Source organism: Sebastes fasciatus, chromosome 11 (assembly GCF_043250625.1).
Source record: "Sebastes fasciatus isolate fSebFas1 chromosome 11, fSebFas1.pri, whole genome shotgun sequence".
In the NCBI taxonomy this organism is placed as follows: domain Eukaryota; kingdom Metazoa; phylum Chordata; class Actinopteri; order Perciformes; family Sebastidae; genus Sebastes; species Sebastes fasciatus.
Window position 1 is genome coordinate 20624028 of NC_133805.1, and position 20643 is coordinate 20644670.

A 20643-nucleotide genomic window follows, 5' to 3' on the forward strand; every position below is an offset into this window, starting at 1 on the left:
TACAGACTATTTTCTCAATTTAATTTTTGCCCAATGATGCCAAAAAATTGTTGCCTACTGAAGCTTTAATTGAATTTACTATAAGACACAGAAATGCAAAAAATCCTCACATGAGAAGCATTTTTGCTTAAAAAGTGGCTTAAATGATTGATTATGAAAAATAGTTGCTGAATAATTTTCTTTCGATTGAGTAATGGATTAATCTGCTCCATTATACGATGGATTAATCATAATTTTTTCATTAATTCATTATCTATTTAGTCAATAAAATTTGAGAAAATAGTGAAAAATGACAATGAAATTTCTCAGGTCATACCTTCAATTTGATTTTTAGTCTAAAATCCAAAGAATATTAAATTTGCAGACTTAACAGATTAACACATTTAAGAAGCCGGAAAAAGATATATATATATTTATTTTTTGCATTTTTGCTTCATAAACAACTTATTGTTGATAAATTCTTAATTTAAAATCTGTTGCTCGACTAGTCATTAACTAACAACTAATAATTTAAATCAAATTTAAATGCTAATTTCCCCGCTTTGGGACTAATAAAGGATTATCTTATCTTAATTTCAGAAGAGCGACAGAGGATGAAATCGTACCTTTTTCTGGAGGAGGCAGTGGAAGATGAAGATGAACATCCCTTGCAGAGTGTTGAAGATGGTGAAGAGGTAAGCCATCACAATGGACGATTCATTGAGGAAGAACAAGCCAAAGGACCACGTGAGCCCCAACAGACAAAGCAACACAAATGCTCCCAACACCCACGACCTGCGGAAGAGAAGGCAGAGAGATATTAACAAGTGAAACCGCAAAGTTGCAATAGATTTTTCTTGTTTTGACGTTTCTCTGCTCCTCATGGACAGCAGCTTGTTAAAAAAAAAAAGCAGAAGCTATTTTGCTTTTGCACTAGCGGCGGCATGGTGTATAAATGCTGATACAAAGTTTTGGAATGAATGTGCATTCGGTATTTGACACTGAGTCAAAAGATATTTCCTTGGTCTTCCTTGGAGTTGTTGGCTAAAGAGTATGCAGACACAGCAGGTTTCTCCTTGGCGGCTTCCAGGAAAGCCTAGAGGAAATATGATAACTTTTCAGTCAGTTTCAATGACGACGGCTATTCGTTATCGATACTCAAGAGAGCAGCGAGCCACGCCGAGAGAGGTACGGTGAGGAGGGAAGAAATGGGACAACAACATGTCACCGAGAGGATCCACAGAAAAATTACACTGATTGCTGATTAGGCTTGCTGTCCAGTTTTTGGTGCTTTTTAAACAAGAATGTATTTGTTTGGTCTGAATAATCAAAGTGCAACCAATTATTTCGCTTACCACATTTGACACAGAAACTAATTACATAGCGGATTTGAGGTGGACCCTAATTAATGACAGTTAATGAGTCTTGACTTTTTGAGATGATGTGTGAAATCTAGCATCCACAAATGCGGGCTTTCTGTCCTCTAAAAACAAAACTGAAAGCCAATTCAATGCCTTTTTTTGGACCAAAATCAGCTGCCTAAAAAATCAAGCGCCCACATAACATATGTTGGCCTGCCCTCAAACACATTGTTGAACAAGAATCCAGGCACAGAATTGGACAGGGACCTGTCTTTTTATCGAGCAAATGCAGCCCACTTGAAGCGGAAAGATGGGGGAGGGGGCTTTTCTTTCCGTTTTCACCATCTTTAAATCTATAAGGGATGAGGGTTGAATCCGTCTTCCAAGGAGGCCTGTAAACTATGCCAGCATGGGAGCGAAAAGATACCAAAAGGTCAGAAATGCAGTTATGAAGAAATAAAAAAGGCAATATAACCCTGCGTAGTGCAAATAGTGAAATCATAAAATGAACTAAATCGGCTCCGTCTATACGGAGCGAAAATAAAATCTGAAAGGGAAAAAATATTGGTCCAGTCGGGTTTAAGAGAAGAGGAAATCAAATAAATGTGTTGGTCAGATGCGGCTTTCGAAATTCCAGGAGGGAGGCAAAAGCAGTAATGGTGCATATTACCTCCCACTCAACACACACACACACACACACACACACACACACACACACGCACACACGCACACACGCACACACGCACACACGCACGCACACACACACACACACACGGTCTCAGAGCAAGCAAACCTCAGTGTGGCCACCTAATCTCCCAGAGTGACACCCCTCACCTGATACCCCCCAGTCTGGACGAGTCGGGTTTCATGGAGGTGGAGTGCTTCACCATCTTGAACATCGTCACCACCAGGAAGATGACATTGACCTGTCAAAACAGACGCGTATCAGGGTTAACAGACTGCACTTAGAAAGGCATCCAGTTCCTGTTGCTGACAATGGGAGGAGGAAGTACTCAGTAAGTAAAGGTACTTATGTAAAAGTACTAATATCACACTGAATAAATACTCCATTACATGTAAAAGTCCTGCATTTAAAATGCGACTTTAGTAGTAAAAGTATTCAAGCATAATTAGGAAAATGTACTTAAAGTATTAAAATAAATAAAACAGAAATAATGAATGTATAAAAGCGTCTTGTGTGACTGTCATACTATTACATATTATATCATTAGATTATAAATGAGTACAAATATTTTACTGTCGTAGATAGTTGAGGTGGAGTTGTTATTTAAGGCAGCAACCGATGATTACTTTCATTATGGATAATTTTCTCGATTAATCTGATTTGTTTAATATTGAGAATCACAATTAATTAATGCTTCTTTCGTCCAACAAATAGTTCAAACCTCATATGTATATATTTTAAATTCATTATTAAAATAATTGAAAGGAAATGCAGCAAATAAGTCAGATCATGAACCATGAAATGTCAGTATTTTTTGCATGAAAAATTTACAAACTATTATCAAAATAGTTGTCAATTGATTTTCTGTCAATCACCTAATTGTTTTGGCTCTACTAGTATATCATGTTGGGTAGCTCAATCAATAACAAAGGATCATATTCTACAAATTCTTCGTGTGTTCTTCATTTGTGATCTGTCAAATAACCGTATTGAAGTAAAAAAAATGTAACTGAAATGTATGGACGTAGAAGTTTAAAGTGGTATGAATGCACTTTTGTAAATGTACTTGGTTACATTCCACCATTGATTGCTACCACCTATAGTTATGTTTCACATTGACTTAAAGTATTGGTTAAACTGGGTCAAATGCTAATTTAAATTTGTATGTTGATTTATTCTGCTGTCCATCAACTCTTGTGCAGGCCAATAAATATTTGCAACATGCTTTTAATGTTGATCAAAATACTTCACTTCAACTGAAACTTGTTCTTGCAGATAAGACCAAACGTATGTTGTTTACCACCTCTAGGAATAGGCACTCTTGAGGGAAGTAGAGGTTGTCAATTGTTGTAAATATCTGGGTATTTTGATTGATGACTGCCTCACTTTTATTCAACATGTGTTTAGCACCTGGCGAAAAAGTTGAGGCTAAAACTGGGTTTTTATTTTCTAAATAAGTTAAGTAATAATGTGGGTTTTTTTTATGTAAAAAAGCGACTTGTGGCCGTCTTTTTTTTTTTTTTGGAGTGGAGTATGCTGCATAAAAATTTGAAGAGGCAGATTCCTTAAGATGTCAATGTTTTTAAATTTACCTGGTTACGAAACTGACTCTTTTAAATTTCTTCTTAAATTTTTTGTCTCCATTTGTGTTTTCTGTCTGTTAATATGTGTTTTATTTATGCCGCTGCCTGTCTTGGCCAGGTCCCTTGGAGAAGAGAGTCTTAATCTCAGTGGGACTCTCCTGGTTAAATAAAGGATAAATTAAATAATAAAACTGCAATTTTGTCTCTATAGTGAGCGTCAACACCAGCATACCTTACTGTGAGGAATTTAAAAATGTAATGCCTCGGTGCAGATCATAAAGAGAAAAACAACAGTGAGAGCTAAACTTCTTGGGTCTACTTCACACAGCTCTGGCCTTCAACATAAGCTGTGTTGAAATCTTCTTGTCTTGTTTGACGTTATAGTCAATCCCAAAGTGCAAATCCTCATCGAATACACGGATGTATATCTGATGGAGTCCAAACAGACCTGATGTGCCGTGGACAAAAGCTCCAGAAGAATACAGAGAGGAAAGAACGGAGCTCAGTGCCATATTTTAGAAAGAATTCTTTCTGAAGCCAGGAAAAACATTTAAGTGATTCAAGCCATACATCCAGGGAGGTTTCCATGCTTTCAGGATGACTCTCTAAGCACTGGAGGGCCCGTCGCCACCGAGGGAAAGGGAGGAGGTGTGCTTCAATTTGGCACGATACCATTCTAAACCTTTGAAATTCATTTCTGTAAATATTCAATGAATAACAAATATATGTATGGATTTTTACGTTATTAAAAACTTCTATCTGCTTTGAGTGTGCATTTTGAAAGCCAATCGACCGCACATGAAGGAAAATAAACGACTAAACAGTATGAGTTGGCAAGACAACAAAGTGTAATGAGCTCCATGTAGCCTCAGTTTATCAAATACTTCATCTTCAATTCTTCATTCACAAATAAGCAAAACGGTTCCTCATTACTACCCCATATGGATGCTGTCTGAAACACAACAAGGCTTTAAATGGAAACAAAGAGTGTGAATGGAAAGCAGATGGAAACCAACAACAGCAGGGGAAAAGATGGAAGAAAAAGGAGTGGCTAAGAAGACAGAAAGAGGCTTTTAGATCACAGCTTAGAGTAATGCCGAGTTTTGTCTCCCAGCCACTGGGGCCGATTTACGTCCGCATGAGTCGAGTGGCTGGAGATGCATTTAACACAGCCGCAAGTGATGACACAGATCCGATGAGACAGACAGACGGACGGACAGGCAGGGAGGCACTCTGCAGAAAGCTGAAGCAAACTACATATGGACCCCCCCCCCCATGCCCGGTCTCCAAGGGGCCGTCCTCTACAATATTCAGGTCTCTCACTTCTCTGCCAAATACAGAGCAAAAAAAAACATAGCGCTGCCGACGCAGCACTTCTCCCAGTTTTTGCATGTATTTACAGCCTATGGACAGATTTACATGTGTGTTAGCCATATACGTCAATATGGATACGCAGTGTGTGTTTGTTCAGGGCTGTGTGCATACATTCCTGCATGCATGCGAGTGTTGTGTGCGTGTGCATTGAGAACACCCAGTGCACCACATCAAATATTAAAAGGTGAAGATGGAGATGTCCGCGTGCTGGGATTGGCTGGGGACGTGTCATGATCCTCAGCAGGGCTATGAGCTGTGATAATGGTTGTCTGGCCCACCCACTCATTACTTCCATGTTCACCCCCCCCCCCCACCAACCACCACCATCACCCTTGTTTTCCCACTGAGCAAATGACCTTCATGCCTGAGACGATTTCTCCTCTTGATTGCAGGAGGGGAGTATTCTCTAGATGTACAGCAAGGACCAAACAGCTTTGAGTTGTTGCTGCGCTCCAATTCTGATTTCAGAGGATTTCATAGCTGAGTGGACACTGATGTCCTCGTGTCAGCTATAATGGGACCACTTTCCTTTCATGCAAATTGATCTGGGAAAGCAGAGCTAAGAGGCTGCCAGTACAGAGAGAGAGAAAATCTATAAACTGTTTTCAAAGATTTTCTTTGAAAGAAAAAAAAAAAAAAGTCACACACGTGTGCGGAACATTACAACTTACCAAAATGATGAAGGTTACAGGTCCGATGAAGCTCCAGATGAAATGGTTATCAACCCTCAGCCAGCATCTGCAGGGGCCAAAAGGTGATATTCAGTTCATTAAATCATCTCATTGCCAAAACAAAGTTGTGTCTCATCGATCAGGGCTCAGCAGAGCTGGCTTGGTGATACGACACAGCAACAGACTAGAGACTCCTCTGACCACAGAGAAGAAAACCCGACCTTGACGGAGCGCTGGCCCCGTGCCATGAGAAGCTGCAGTCTAAAAAGCAGCGGTTACTGGACTCATGACTTCACGGTCTACAAATGTGGGTCTGACTGTGTACACCTAAGTCTCTGAACAGTAAACAATGTATTGTAGACAGTTTGAGAATGAATTGCACCTCGGTCTGTGTTTATCACCAGGAAACAGAAATGAAGTGAAGACTACAGCAATAAAATGGGAGTTTGAAAAAAAGCATTTACTTAAATTCCATAAATTCGAGGATTGCAGTCGTACAAATCATAAAGCTTGCTGCTTGGATGAAGACCAGCGGAGAAGTGCATAAACTTTTAACTGACAAGGGCGGCAATTATCCACATGCAAAGAATAAAAACCCAGCAGGCCAGTGCAGCTAGCCAGCACGTTCATTAATGCTGCAGCTTTGCTCACAGCCTCTTGAAATTTACACCCTGTCCCAGCTGTGACAGGGTGTAAATTTACCAGGGAGCAGAGGTGGACTACTCTTTGTGGTGTTACTATCATTAGCACATACACGCATGCTGATGGGGAAGAAGGGATGACTAATGCTCCTTATTTCTATACCACAAAAGAAGAAATCTCTAAAAAGATGTCACACTTACGCCCGCTGTGTGCCGTAGCTTCTGTAGTCGATGGCTGCTGAGATGCCCACCACCACAGCAGGGATGAGATACCCAGAGACATAGTAGTACTTCCTGCGTGAGAATTCGCTCTCAAACACCTCAACCAGCATGAGGTACAGCTGCACGCCCTCCAGACACATCCAGGCGAACGCAGCCAGGAAGCAGAAGTGGAGAACGCCGGCGATGATGGAGCACACCAGCTGACAGGAAGACACATGCAGACATTACACACAAGAGTAAGGGGCTGTTCAGAAGGACAGTTTTGTTGAATCCTAGTTACTTATGATTGTTTTATGCTTTTCTTCACAGTTTAAAAGTTCAGTGACTGATACGTCTGCCACCTCTTAGTCCATTAATTGGTTGTTTTGTTTATTAATCGATTAGTCGTCAAAATTGTGTGAGTGTTAGTTGACTAAGAATTTCTTTGGTCGAGGACAGCCCTAGTGACTGTTGACATAAGCCCAGTTTAGTTAGATTACAATGTCTATGGGATCAAGTAATGGTTCTGCTTAAAGCGGCTCCAATCAATATTTTTGATTGGATCGAATGACTTCATGTAATATAAAAGAGGTTGCTTGAGCTCTTTAAGCGTTTTTCAGCTCAATATTTTGCTGCCGCAGCAGGCAGCTGTTCCTTTGATAAACCTACTGTGCACTACCTGCCCAGAACACAGACAAACTTAGTTACTTGCCGGTGAACATAATGGAGCATTTAGCTGCCGAAGAGCCAAATATTTCCCTCAGGAGTTCTTAGAGACAAAATCAGAGCTAAAAAGAGAGTGAATAACAGCCTTACATTTATCAAGTGGACAGAAACACTGCTCCAAATGAATGCTAATGTTGCTCCGTATCTGCTGGATGTGTTAAAAATGCAAACACCTTTATAAAGTGATAAAATGGCAATTTCTAAAAAACGTATTTATTACATCTCTAAATTCCCCAACAACTCAGGAATAAGATTACAGTATTTCTGAAATGCATATGTTAAAAATGCCTCAAAGTACAAGTACTAGGGCTGTGTATTGGCAGGAATCTGGCGATAAGTATCATGATACAGAGGTTACCATTCAATATATTGCAATATATTGCAATACTGTAAGCAAGATGATATATTGCAATTTTTAAAATCTAATTTTAGGAAAACTGTCTTAGTATAAAGAACACACCACCATAAGCATAAAATCTGAGTAAAAAAAACTATTTTTTTTATGCAATCACATCAGTGGGATCTGTATTTATCTTTCCCTGTAACAACCAACATCATAGCACTACTTTGAGAGGGTACATACACTGAGAGGGAACATCTCTTTGCAAATGCAATAAAGTATTGACTGAGTTAATCTTTTCATGTAAAATATTTATTAAAAATCGATATATTCTTACACCCCCTAATAAATACTTGATAATTTGAGAATGTGTGTCTTACAACCCTAAATGGCACTGATTCATAACTGTCTAATAAAATAATGAGCTAAGCTAATATCACTAGCCAACAAACACCATACAATATTATACATACAAATACATCTATAAGTCTTTTCTTATTCTCGGTAGGTAGAAGAGTATAAAGTGTACAATTTCCTAAAAATCCACTGGTGGGTCCATCGTTAAAATGCACGTAGTGCAACCAAGCTTTGTTCAAAGCCATAGAGTTTTAGTTTCAGTTTTACTGAAGTTTCCAAAGATAGAAATGATGTATGAAATCAGGCATGCATAGAATATTTCCATCTGATAAAATGCTGCAGCCATAGAAAAAAACAACCCAAAAAAACATCACCCTGAGTTTGAATATTTCACTGAGAGCCAGCTTCATAGCTCTTCAAGTGCTGGAACGAGCAGATACAGAATATATAGGTGGTATTTTATTCTAATGTGGATTTTTTATTTTTTTTTTTACTTACTTCACAGCCTTAAATAAAAATGCAAGTATTTAAAGGTCAATCACAGCAGATGAGCCCATTCATCAGCAACGTTAAAACCATCTGCAGTGTAATTTCCAATGTACCTTTGGTTCTGTCATGTTGATGCCCACGAGGTAGACGAGCTCGCCGATGAAGAGGTTGAGGCAGAGGTTTTTGTGGATGGTGTTCCGGTCGCTTTGCAGACCTCTGAAGAAGCAGAAGGTGAAGAGGCTGATGGCGAGGCAGACGAGAGACACGGCGATACCCATGCGTGTGATGACGGTGAGAAGAAGCTCATGGACACTCCCGTCCCCCTACAGAGAAACAGATGCATTGTCTTAAAACAATTGTCACGTGAAACAGTGCTGTGATCATTCCTCCTGTTTTTTACTGACCATTAAAAAAGTCCCCTCCTAATGCTTTTTCAATGGAAATCCACAGTTTATATGAGATAGATCAAATCAAATAGATATCTTCCAAAGTGACAGTCTTTTTAGCACAAAATCACTCTCCGTGTGTCCACAGTGTTTTCCCTGTTGAGCTGCAGTGGAAGGATAGTAATAAAATGAACAATAACTTTAGAAGATATCCACTTGACTTGACAAACTCAAACTGTTGACGCCTCATATTAGCTTCAGACGACCTATCCTTTAACCTGACTGTACCCGATAACATTTGGCGCTCAAACCGAACATGCTTAGATCACAGTATGGGGCCCAGGTTGCAGAAAGCGATCATCAGTTTAAAAACCTGCCACAAAGAACCGCAACCGCGTGATGTCAAGTCCACATGTGGGTTCTCCTTTTTTGAGGTCAAATCACGCCGTGTTTCAGCAAATCAAAAACTGAGCGTGTTTCAAGATGCGAAGCCAGGCGAATGTGAAAATAGCAGACTTGACCGTACAAAATATCACTCAAGGACATGGTGGCCCGAAAGTGAGGCAATTCCTCCTGTGATATTTGTAACTTTATTGCGGGCAGGAGTTGCAGTTGAGGTGATGTGCAGGGAATTGGTGTGAGGCTAAGCCCGGCCTCGGGGCTCTGGTTTCGAGCTGTGGTTAAGGTTGAGGTTAAGACAGATGACAGGGACAGAGTTCATGAAATGGGACGTATTATTAAACGAACCACAAACTTATCCTCCACATTTATTACCGGCTATAGGTCCTCGCTACACATGCTATTTATCATGTAATTGGATTGTAATTGCATTTCGCGACCAAATGGATCCTGCACCACTTCCAAGAGGGGTGGAAACATAAGTTAAAGCTGAGGTTGTACTGTTTCCCATGATTCTCAGGGACATACGCATGGAGGAATATTAGACACGGACCATAGGTAAAATATAATTACCTCTGATAATGGTACGGCACTTCCTATCCTGATCCACAGTCTCGCTCTTTTAAAGTGACAGCCCGCTTCCTTTTTCTCCACCTCCTCCCCTCCTCCCCCACCCTTACCTTCTCCTCCAGCAATAATCTAATTATCTCCACTGAAATGCCATTCTTGTTCTTGCCGTGTGTGCATAAATCTGTCAGCGAGACGGAAGAACAACTAACCGAGACAGAAAAATAGCGCGTGCAAACCACAAGGAGTAGGCCACTCACCACATTTCCCCGGTGAGCCATGAGGATGGCGAAGTTGGTCAAGTGACTGCAGGAGCAAGTGGTGTGGCTCTTGTTGGTTTCCAACAGCTTACAGCCCTGAGTGGACCAGTATCCCATCATGCTCCGCTCTGAGTAATTCCAGAAGGAACAGTTGGGATTGTAGTAGTGCTCTTTCTACAAAACACAGAGAGAGAAAGATGATTAAACATATATGAATATGTGCTGCAATATGCATGATTGTACACAAACAAACCTTGTATATTTCATATCTCCAGATGTAAGAGACAGGATGTCAATGTACCTGATGTGTGGACTGTGCTTATGTGTATTTTACCAATTAGCAATTACATTTATTTAAAAAACAATAAATTGCTGGAAGAAAGGGGATGAAGGAGATCCAAATAAAGAAATAAAACAGAATCTTAATGTGTTGAGATGCGGAAGCTTGACTTGCTTCTCTAACTCTACTAGTCTCATGACACACTGGCATAATATAGATGCTTTCTCTTTACTACAACAGTTTTTCTACAACAATGATCCATCAAAGCGCTGCAATTTCCCTCCAATACAAAAGCCTGTGCAGCTGTTTCATTGTTTTAGCAGCCCTGCTCTACAGTGTGGTCTTGGTGAGTCTCAGGAGAAGGCTTACATCCAGGTGCTCCAGTGTGAAGATCACGGGGTCGGCCACAAACACACGGCTGGACTCCTTGGTGATGGAAGCCGACAGGATGTGGGAGTTGACGGTGAGGGATAAGTTGCGTCTGTTCAGGTCCCCCATTCCCCTCAGTGTGGCGTTCTCTGTGCTAAGGAACTGACCCAGGTGTTTGTAGAGCACAAATACCAGCTTGGCCACACCTGCAACCGGCAATAATACAATCATCAGACATGCAGAGGGAGCATAAACAAGCAAATTACAAATTTATTGAGTGAAAAGAGATGTATTCATTCATTGTATGACTGCACCAAACCTTAAAGGAATGGTTCCACATTTTGGGAACAACACTCATTCACTTTCTTGAGTTAGATGCAAAGGTCGATACCATCACCTATAATTTTTAAACTTTGGAATAAGCACATTTTCTGAGTTGTCAAACTATTCCTTAAAGGTACAGTGTGTAGGATTTGGCGGCATCTAGTGGTGTAGATGCTGATTGCAACCAACTACTGAGTACCCCTCCGCTCACTCCTTCCTTTCCAAGACTGTGGTAATGTAAGCCGCCGAGTGCAAAACCGTGGTAAGACCGTTTGCCTCGCTCAGAGGACATCCTTACCATAATAACACTACTTTAACAGCAACAGAAGTCAGACGACGGCTGGCGGTACTCCGGTTTTACACGCGAATCACGTTAACGCAGTTTCACGAGTGTGTCGGAGAACTACAGTGGCCTTCAGGTAACGTAAAAACGAGAAAGGCTCTTTCTAGAGCCGGTGTTTGGTTTGTCCGTTCTTGGCTACTGTAGAAACATGGCGTAGCAACATGGCGAACTCCTTGAAGAGGACCCCGCTCCCTATGTAGATATGAAGGGCTCATTCTAAGCTAACAAAAACACAAGAGTTCTTAGTTTCAGGTGATTATACACTAATGAGAACATAGTATGAATATCATATTCCATTTCTGCTAATAGATCCCCTGAAATGTTACACACCGTTCCTCTAATGGGCTCATTGCTGCCCCCTATGTCCATAAAATGACATACAAGTTGCTCTGTTATTTCTCCTTATTCTGTCAAGACCAGGATTGTCCCTGTTTTTAATCCTGAATTTTTTAAGTGGAGGATGCTTGTTGACAACCAATAAAAAGATAAGCTAAGCTCCCACGTTTAGTTCTATAGTTAACATACAGATATGCGAGTTGTATCTATCTTCTCATCTAACTCTCTGTAAGAAAGCGAATAGGCATGTTTCCCAAACTTCTCCTTTAAAAATATCTGATGTGACTGCCCACATCTTCATTTCACGAACGACAGCTAAAAATTGTCAATTGCTGAAACAACCCGACAAGGAAAAGAAAAGCTAAAAATGAACCATGATTAAATGTTTCTGCAGCACCTGTATTTCTCTCACCATTTTTGCTGTTGACTTTGACCGTGTTGGAGGAAAGCTGAAGAGACGCTCCACCTTTGCTTGTCTGCGGGAACCTGAAGTCTTGAACCTGACCGTCGGTGCTTAACACGTACACATCCAACACTGAGAGATGGCAGGAGGTGAGGGGAATGAGAGAGAGATACAAAAAGAGAGAGATGTATTACTCAAAAAGCAATATCGCAAAAGCAGTACATGGTGTTTAATAGAGCTCTGCCGCTAAGGCCCAGCATAGCATGTGTAAAGACTCGAGGTTCATTGTACCAGTAACAGAATCTAATCTTATTGGTAAGACCCCATAGAGTGTCATTTACTTAAAAAAAACATGTCACTAAGCTGTTGGTTGGCATTGTGAAAGCCTCCGAGGCAAGAGCAAAAGAGAAAATAACAACAAGGGCGGTGATAGAGGATGAGCGAATGCGAGCATGCAGCCTACTGCAGCATGAATGTCAAATATTCATAGGATCAAAAATATCATTGAGCTTTTACTTTTACTTTTTCTATCCCCTGTGGGTTCAGATAACTCTGGGCTCGACGAGCAAATCTCTGAAAATCCTCCAAATTCCAGCAGCCCCTCTCTCCGGTATGCCAGCTGCCGGGTGGTGCTCCCTTTGATGTGTGAAATTACTGAAGGGTCAGGAGGACACACGTATCAGCACACCGCCTCCCATCAGAAACGGCCTCACTTCCTCAGATAGATGCCTTCTGACAGTCGGAGATGAGGAATTGTTCTCTTGTTGCACTCCCCCTCTTTCTAGTTTCTAGCGCTCTCTTTGCTCTCCCTCCCTTTTCCCTCGTCTTGCCTTGTTGCTCGCCTGGAGGTGCCGTTTTGCCTTCGACAAACTGCTAATTAGGAGCAACAATCATTTTCACATTTTTTCCAACTCTTCAAGGGAGGTCAGGTAAGCTGTTCCTCCGAGGTTGTGAGTTTTCTCATATGGCTGTTTTTATGTTTCTCCGCTGGAATATTATCTCTAATGCGCAGATAAGCGAGAGCTCATAAAAACTGCCTGAATGCAGTGATTAAGTGGCCAATATACAGCATATTACACAATGTATTAATCAGTGCTTTTGGTAGAGACAGAGCAACTAGTCCTTATCAGCTTAGCTAACTACCACTTAATGGGAACGGCACGGAGAGAACAGATAGAGTGCTGTGTGAATGGAACAATGCCATTCAATTGGTTTCTTTGTTTTCCCCCAGAGGTCCGAACAGTTCATCTTGCAGCACACATTCAATGAGGTGACTTTACTATGCAAGAAAAAGATTAAAAATCAATGAGGTTTAAGACAAAAAGGGTGAGTAGGAGACCATAACCATAGCAACAACGAGCTATGAGTAGAAATATGACAGTTCACTGCACAAAGCTGACTTAAATGAATGAGATCATGTTGCTAAAAAACTGCCTGCGAGGACATATTTGCTTTTTTTTTTTTTTTTAGACAAATCTTTTATTGTGAATCAGCAGGATGTGGCTATTATTTTAAATTATATTCTCCTTGGAGAATAGCTAAAAAGAAATCACCCTGAAGACAATTTTACCGCTCAGTTTAAAACAATTGTACTGGGAGGTGGTGCAGAGCCAAAAAAGAAAAAATAACCATCAGCACCATAAATTGTGACTGAGAGATGTGTACATGTAGTTCTGTCTGTTTTATAGTTATCGAAGAGGAACTTACTGATATTCTCTGCGGGTACTTTCACGATTGCCGGCTCAATCAGGTTTTCTGCAAGGACAAACGCCCCTTCCTCCAGGGTATCCAGTAGCATCGTGGCGGCGTGCGTTTGTTCTGTGGAATTCATGTCTTTCCAGGATTTCAGAGCTTCCGGCCTCAGGAGGTTGTCAACAGTGTCCACAATTGCCTGTATCCATGGAGACAAGTGAAATGTCAGCATGCTGTTTCCTCCCCATCGTAACTTCAGTTTAATAACAAAGAGCGGGGACCGGGCAGCAAATGATAAAAAAAAGGCATGCATGGCCAACAGTGACAGCAGCAACGACAACTGACACTGAAATATCAAGATCACTCCGATTGAAGACACAATGGTTCAAGTTAAAGGTAACTAAAATAATAATGATGATAAAAAATGCAGTATGTGTTTAATATTCTGTTTACGAAAAGTAGGCCTAATCTGAGGAAGCCTCTTCTGGACCAATTTCGTTTTTGAATAATGTAAGAATGCTTTAGGGGAAGAGGAAATACAAACCAAATGTTTTTTTCCCCTTCCCTGGATGAAGCTGTCTACAATACTGCTTTCTCAATTTTAAGCAGCTATTTTTTCCAAGAGAACAATTACCACCATGAACAATAGTCTTATTTCCCTGACGGGATCTGACCATAATGGCCTCGAACGCTATTTCTCCTGGAGGAAAGTGGGCATTATCCCTGAAATCCATGTCCAGAGTGGCAGTTTGAGTCAAGACGGGGGAACATTTCTGCTTGTTTTCAATGGCAATCCTTTCATTTCCTGCGTTCTGATAAGCAGTAAGTCAGCAAAACATTCCACAAAACCCACACAAGTATCATATGTTGATAAAACAAGAGTTTCCTCTGACCTCGGCAGAGTTCATGACTCCCGCCTGACACCGCCGACCGCGACGTCGACAGTTGTACAAAGAATCCAGCTCAACCCTTGGCGTGATAAATCAGAGTGACAATTTAACCATAGGTGCCATTAACCACAGCAAGGCCTACCACAAGAACGGTAATTAACAACAACAAGCCCTTGCTCACTGTACCAATTAGTCACAGCTGTGATTATCCAAAACACTAATTGACCACAGACAGGATTATCCGTTTGCCTGGAATAACAAGAAAGGGGATCAACCAAAGTCTGCACCAATATATGATTAACCGCAACATTTAACCACTGAGCTCATATTAACCGCAGCGATGATGACTGTATCCAGACACAGGGCTCTCAGCGCGTCTTTATATCTCGGCCCGCGCACAGAAATCAATCTCTGTGGCCCTGACCTTGCAGGCAACTGGAAAGCTTGTGAGCTGTGACTATGATGGGAGTTAAGTCGATCTGTGTATGTGTGTGTGTGTGTGTGTGTGTGCAGGAGAGAGAGAGCAGTGGCCATTACAGGGTCGGAGCCATTACAACCAGACAGACACTAAATGGTCCCCCCTCTCCCCCCACAGTGAGCCATCCTCAAAGGAGCCATGAAATCCAAAAGGAGAATAAAAAGTCGCCTGTCTCTAATTTGTGTAGCACAGAAAGAAATCCGTGTTCGGACTGAATCCTCTTTAATTCTCGCCTGGTTGGAGGTCACTTTACAAATCACAGGGGTGCTACCAGAGGATCCCCAATAGCTCGCTGTAGCTCGAGAGAAAATTAAATGAGCTCGGCGAACGGGCCGGCGAACGAGAGCGCTAACTTCAAGAGCGACGGCGGGTGATAAACAGGTGACACGAAAGTGTGACACGCGAACATGCTGATATTTGGCAGGTGTAATGTTTACCGCGTTCACCATATTAGTGTAGCATGTTAGCACGCTAAGATTTGCTAATTAGCATTAAATACAGCGTCCAGCTGAGGCTGATGGAAAGTCATCAATTTTGCAGTTTGGACAAATTAAACTTTTTACTAAAGATATTACAATTCATCCTGAGGGGGACATGAATGTCTGCATTCAATTTTACGGAAATCCGTCCAATAGTTGTTGAGATATTTTATTTAAAGGGGAACCGCAGCAGTTTTACACATCAAAGTCTGTTTACAGGTCTCGGGGGGTCCTACTGCATATCTGAAATAAGTTGTATAAAGAACATTTGGCTAAGAGTCACCAGGTCACCAAACTGTTAAACGTGTTGACTACCACTGGACTGAGGACACGATCAAAATGCCTGTGTTTGTAGCGCCCATTTTAAAACTCAATAAACAGATTATGAGCATCTAATGACTTGTATGCTTGTAATTTCTTGCTGGTGTAATGTTACTAGGGCTGGGACAATTCACCTATCTCTCGATTCGATACTATCCCGATACTTGGGTGCCGATTCGATGTGTATTGTGATTTTTAAGTATTGCGATTCGATATTATGATTTATTGCCAGACCATGGGAAAAAGTCATACACTTCTTTTACTTTGAAAAATATCTAATTTAATACAGTATGAATGTTTGATTTTCAGCCTGTATTTAATCAGAGATGTCCTTATGTCAAATTTATTGGTGATGTTCAGGTATTATTTATTACATTATTTTCCCAGCAACCCAAAAATCAAAGAATAAAGACATTTCCATCACAAATTAGTGGTATTTTCTTTTTAATTTATAAGGGACATGTAATGTTTTATACTTCTGGTGAATATAATCCAATCGATCTTAGTTCCATATATGTATTTTGTATATAGTTCCCTTTGTCAATACCTTATTTTGAAAACCGGACTTAGTCACACGAGTATACTCCCGCTAACTTTGCCAAGTCCATCACTAGCTCTCCCGTCATCTGCGTTCTCTTTAGACATCCATGGTCAGATCCATCAGGGCCGTTTAAATGCATTTAACATAAATGTCAATATATGGGTGCTCTACAGTTGTAGCATCGGCCAATTTGACCACGGATATGTGAGTGACGACTGGCTTGACCGCACGTTACCACAATACAATAACGTTAACTGTCCATGACAGAGTTAGGATGCAGCTTTAGCCGTGATGTCTAGCTCTGCTTTTCCTGGCAATGTGTGAAACCCAAAGTGTTTCCATACTTAACTGTATGTGTAGTGTTTACCACTTTGGATTTAAAATGCCTCCGCCGTTTTCTACTTTTTTGTTTTGGCCGGCCGCTGTTTGATTTGGTTGAAGGACACAGAATGAATATGAAGTTACGTTACTCAGACTACAACAATAAAAGCGTGAACTTCCTTCTACCTCTGCATAGACTCAAATGAAGCAAATATATCGATCCGGGCATTGTTTGCAAACTGTAAAAGGGTCTATAAGAAGAGCAATGCTAATCAGTGGAGCACTCTTTTAAAACCACAAATGTCAACCTCACGGTGGCACTAGAGTAAAAGTCAGGATTCATCCTCTGGGCACCAGGAATGTCTTTACAAAATGTCATGGCTCACCCATTCTACAGTTGGTGAGATATTTCAGTCTGGACCAAAGTGGTGTAGACAGACATAAAAACACCCTTGGCTATTTTAGTCAACCCAGAGGTTAGCACATGAAATCGTAACACTTATTTCCAATGTGGGCCTCGGTGTTAAGACAATAACCATCCATACAGCTGCTAGCAGGAATACAAAGACTTCTCTAAATCAGCTGAGGGAAATGTATCGCCTTTTCTCTCAGTAAAATGAGACCTCAAGTAAAAACAACTCAAACTTATATTGAGGCCCCATGAGCCACTGGAAAATACAAAATCTGTTCATTTGTATTATGCCATGCAAGGCATCTCTTCCCCAGTGTTTACACCATGCCCTTGTCTTTCAACACAACCTACCCGAGGAAATATACACACAGCACAGCAGAGGAAAAGCAAAATGTCTGGGGGGAAAGACTGCAAAATCAGAATGGAACACAAACATATTAATGGGCTCAGAAATTAATCTCACAGATAAAACACGGCTGCAACGGGAGAGGAGACTTTCTTTTTTTGCTAAGGGGACAAGGGAGACTAGAAATTGTACAATGTAAGCAAGTGAAAATTGAGCACGCTGCCACTTTGATCACACTTCTGGCTGACAGGGAGGTGCAATTACGGCCGTGGGAAGGCAATTATTCACACAATGTATGAAGAGCCGACAAGAGAGAGAAAGAGTGGGGGAGGAAGAAAAGGAGGAGAGAGAAAAGTGAAAGAAAGATGTACAAGTGATAGCACGCAGAGGAGGGGGAGACGGGACAAAGACGGAGTGATATTGACAGTGGCATCCTCAGATGGACAGAATGACGGGAGAACAGACAGCCGAGTCAGATGAGGAAGCAGCCACATCTTGTACAAGCAGCAGGTCACCGGGCACAAACTGTAACAAGACAATCAAGGACACAGAGACAGACAGTGCTGCATGCTGCTGGTCAGGCGTTAGGGATCGGGGATACAAAAGCAACACGGAAAGCCTGCAGTAGTAGTTATACCTTCATGTACGCCCTGCATGTCTTCTCTCTTTTTTGAAGCTTTTCCACACAACAAAGAGGATCAAGCACAAAAGACAGATTGTAGAAAGAGGTGGTAAGAACACAGGAAGCATTAAATCATGCCACTTACCATAAATTACAGAATTAATGAAAAGAAGAGAAAGGCACTATAAACTACATAGGTCTATAAACTACAACCTTGAAATGATCCGGCAGCTCTAAATGCTTTTAAATATGAATATGGATCACATAATAGTGAGGGGAAGAGATGAGAAATGCACAGCAGTGTGGAGGGAAAAAATGCTGAGACCAGATTCTGATGCTCCCCATTAGTGATGCTTTAAAATACATTGAGGAGATAAACAATGTGGGATGAGGTCATTTGTATTTCATGACATGGAGAGAAAGATATAGTACTTGCTCTTTTTTAAAACCCTTTGTTGGTATCTAGGCATTAAATAAGTCGCCTTCTCCTGCCTAATTGAGTCCAACAGTAGAAAATCACATACCGTAGCTCTCGCACAGAATTGGAAAACAAAGAGATAAAATGTTCTTTGTGTCAGGATTACAATCTCCATATCTTTAACACTTCCTGCAAACACACACAGGAAAATGTTTCTTCAACCAAGACATGGTTGCTGCCATGGACAGGACCATATCAGTGTTTCAGCTCCTTGAATACAAATCGTGTGTGTGGGATTTCTAGTAAAGACAACAAAACCACCGGAATGATCCTTTCTCTTCCACTTCCACTCCTAGAGGAAGGAGGTAACCTCGGCCAACTTTGCTGGCTTTCAGAAGCTGTAGCAGGCTAGTTGTAAAGCTAGAGTGACGCTACTGGTCACATGAAACTAGAAAACCTAACTAATCTATTGGTACAGGAAAGGAGGCTAAATAACGCTCCAAACTTACGCTAAATTTGTGTCGATTTTCAAAGGGGTCCCTTGACCTCTGACCTCAAGATATGTGGACGAAAATGGGTTCTAAGGGTACCCACAAATCTCCCCTTTACAGACATGCCCACTTTATGATAAACACATGCAGCTTTGGGCAAAAACCATGCAGTTTTTTACATGCTGTATAAATGTGTTATTTTTGCCTTTTTTAAAAATAGTGTATCTGACTATTTCTGCATACTGGGGTCCCTAAGCAGTCTTGGAATTGCATAAATTGGCTATCACTGTAAAGCTGAGACTCTTGTTGATTCAATGAGCTCAATTGTATCCATGTGTGATGATGTCAGTCCCCACAGAAGGCATTTCATTGTAGTGAGACCATTTTTTGAAACTTTATAAAATGTCACTGTTTAAAATGCCCGTTTGTGACCTCTAGGATAATCATAGCCTCGTGAAACTTTGCAGCTACAAACAACAGACCTAGGGCATTAAGAGGATGGATAGCTTTCCTAAGTAGATTGACAATAAGGGGGTTTCTGAGCAGTTTCCAGAACAGAAGTGATCGTCATCCAATCAGCGACAAAATGCAATTCTTGCAGAAATCTCAAAATGTTGAAAGTTTTTGATACCAAATCACAGCATGGCTTTTTCTATGGTGTTCCTTGAGGTCTTGGTGACTTGGTGTTGTAATTTGGATGGATTATTGATCATTTTAATCAATTCTTGTGTGGTAAAAAAATATTACAACACAACTGGTATCAACCCAAAAATTGCTGCAACAACGTATGAGATATAATAGTTCATGGGAATGGCCATCATATACTTCCATCATACTGTTCTAAACCTTTATACACTTTCACTATTTATTTTAATTAATTAATTCATGTTTCTTTCTGATTTATGACTAGAAAAACTTGACACAGTGCTGAGCTGCATCTCAAATTAATCTTCAGGTTCCCAGCTCTCAGATGATGTACACCACGTCTATGTGGCATCTACTGCTGACATGCTATCTCCCCCTAAAGACCCTCTGTACCCCCCTAAAGGAAACAAGAATGGGGCTCTGGTAAAGAGGGGTGGAGTGGAAAAGGTTAACTTCTGTCATTGTTGCTTGTCATCAGCCAATCATACGCAGTTGTTTTTGTGGTGTGCAACTCAGTGAGAAACCTGTAAGCCCTTATCTTCAAATGCGTAATAGCGATGTAGCTGTCTTGAACATAAAGGCACAAACAACGGGCGTCATTTTGGTGCAAATAACCTTGTTTACAGAGCAACTGCTGCCTAGAAAGTCTGAATAACAATGTCATTTTTCAAACTGTCACTCATCTCTGCATGGGACTGCCTGCAGCTGAGAGAGAGGTAGGTACGTCTTGGGCCTACTCTTTTCTTGACGAGTGCCTGCAGAAGCTCCAGGAGAGAGCAGTTCCACCCTTGTCAGCACTGAAGAGTGATTCTTTGTGTTGGTGGGGGGCTCGTGGCCATTAGCTCCTTTAAGAACTGCCAGGTGAGCCTGTGTTTCCAAAGCCGGTAATTACCAGGGAGCTGTAGAGGAATGA

At 41.1% G+C, this 20643-nt stretch overlaps 1 protein-coding gene across 13 annotated transcripts in view; it reads right to left on the reverse strand.

Annotated features, from left to right (window-relative positions):
• Positions 1-20643, reverse strand: part of adgrl2b.1 (adhesion G protein-coupled receptor L2b, tandem duplicate 1) — a 95464-nt gene that overhangs the window by 8549 nt on the left and 66272 nt on the right. For 11 of the 13 annotated variants that reach the window (XM_074651484.1, XM_074651481.1, XM_074651479.1 and 8 more), the window contains 10 exons: positions 18192-18230; positions 13782-13965; positions 12084-12206; positions 10669-10874; positions 10020-10193; positions 8521-8730; positions 6496-6716; positions 5654-5720; positions 2175-2266; positions 606-774 (listed from right to left, as the gene is read on the reverse strand). In XM_074651484.1, coding sequence (XP_074507585.1) covers positions 606-774; positions 2175-2266; positions 5654-5720; positions 6496-6716; positions 8521-8730; positions 10020-10193; positions 10669-10874; positions 12084-12206; positions 13782-13965; positions 18192-18230 — 1485 coding nt within the window. The remainder of the gene's footprint in view (positions 1-605; positions 775-2174; positions 2267-5653; positions 5721-6495; positions 6717-8520; positions 8731-10019; positions 10194-10668; positions 10875-12083; positions 12207-13781; positions 13966-18191; positions 18231-20643) is intronic. The other 2 variants (XM_074651482.1, XM_074651480.1) reach the window with 1 other exon arrangement.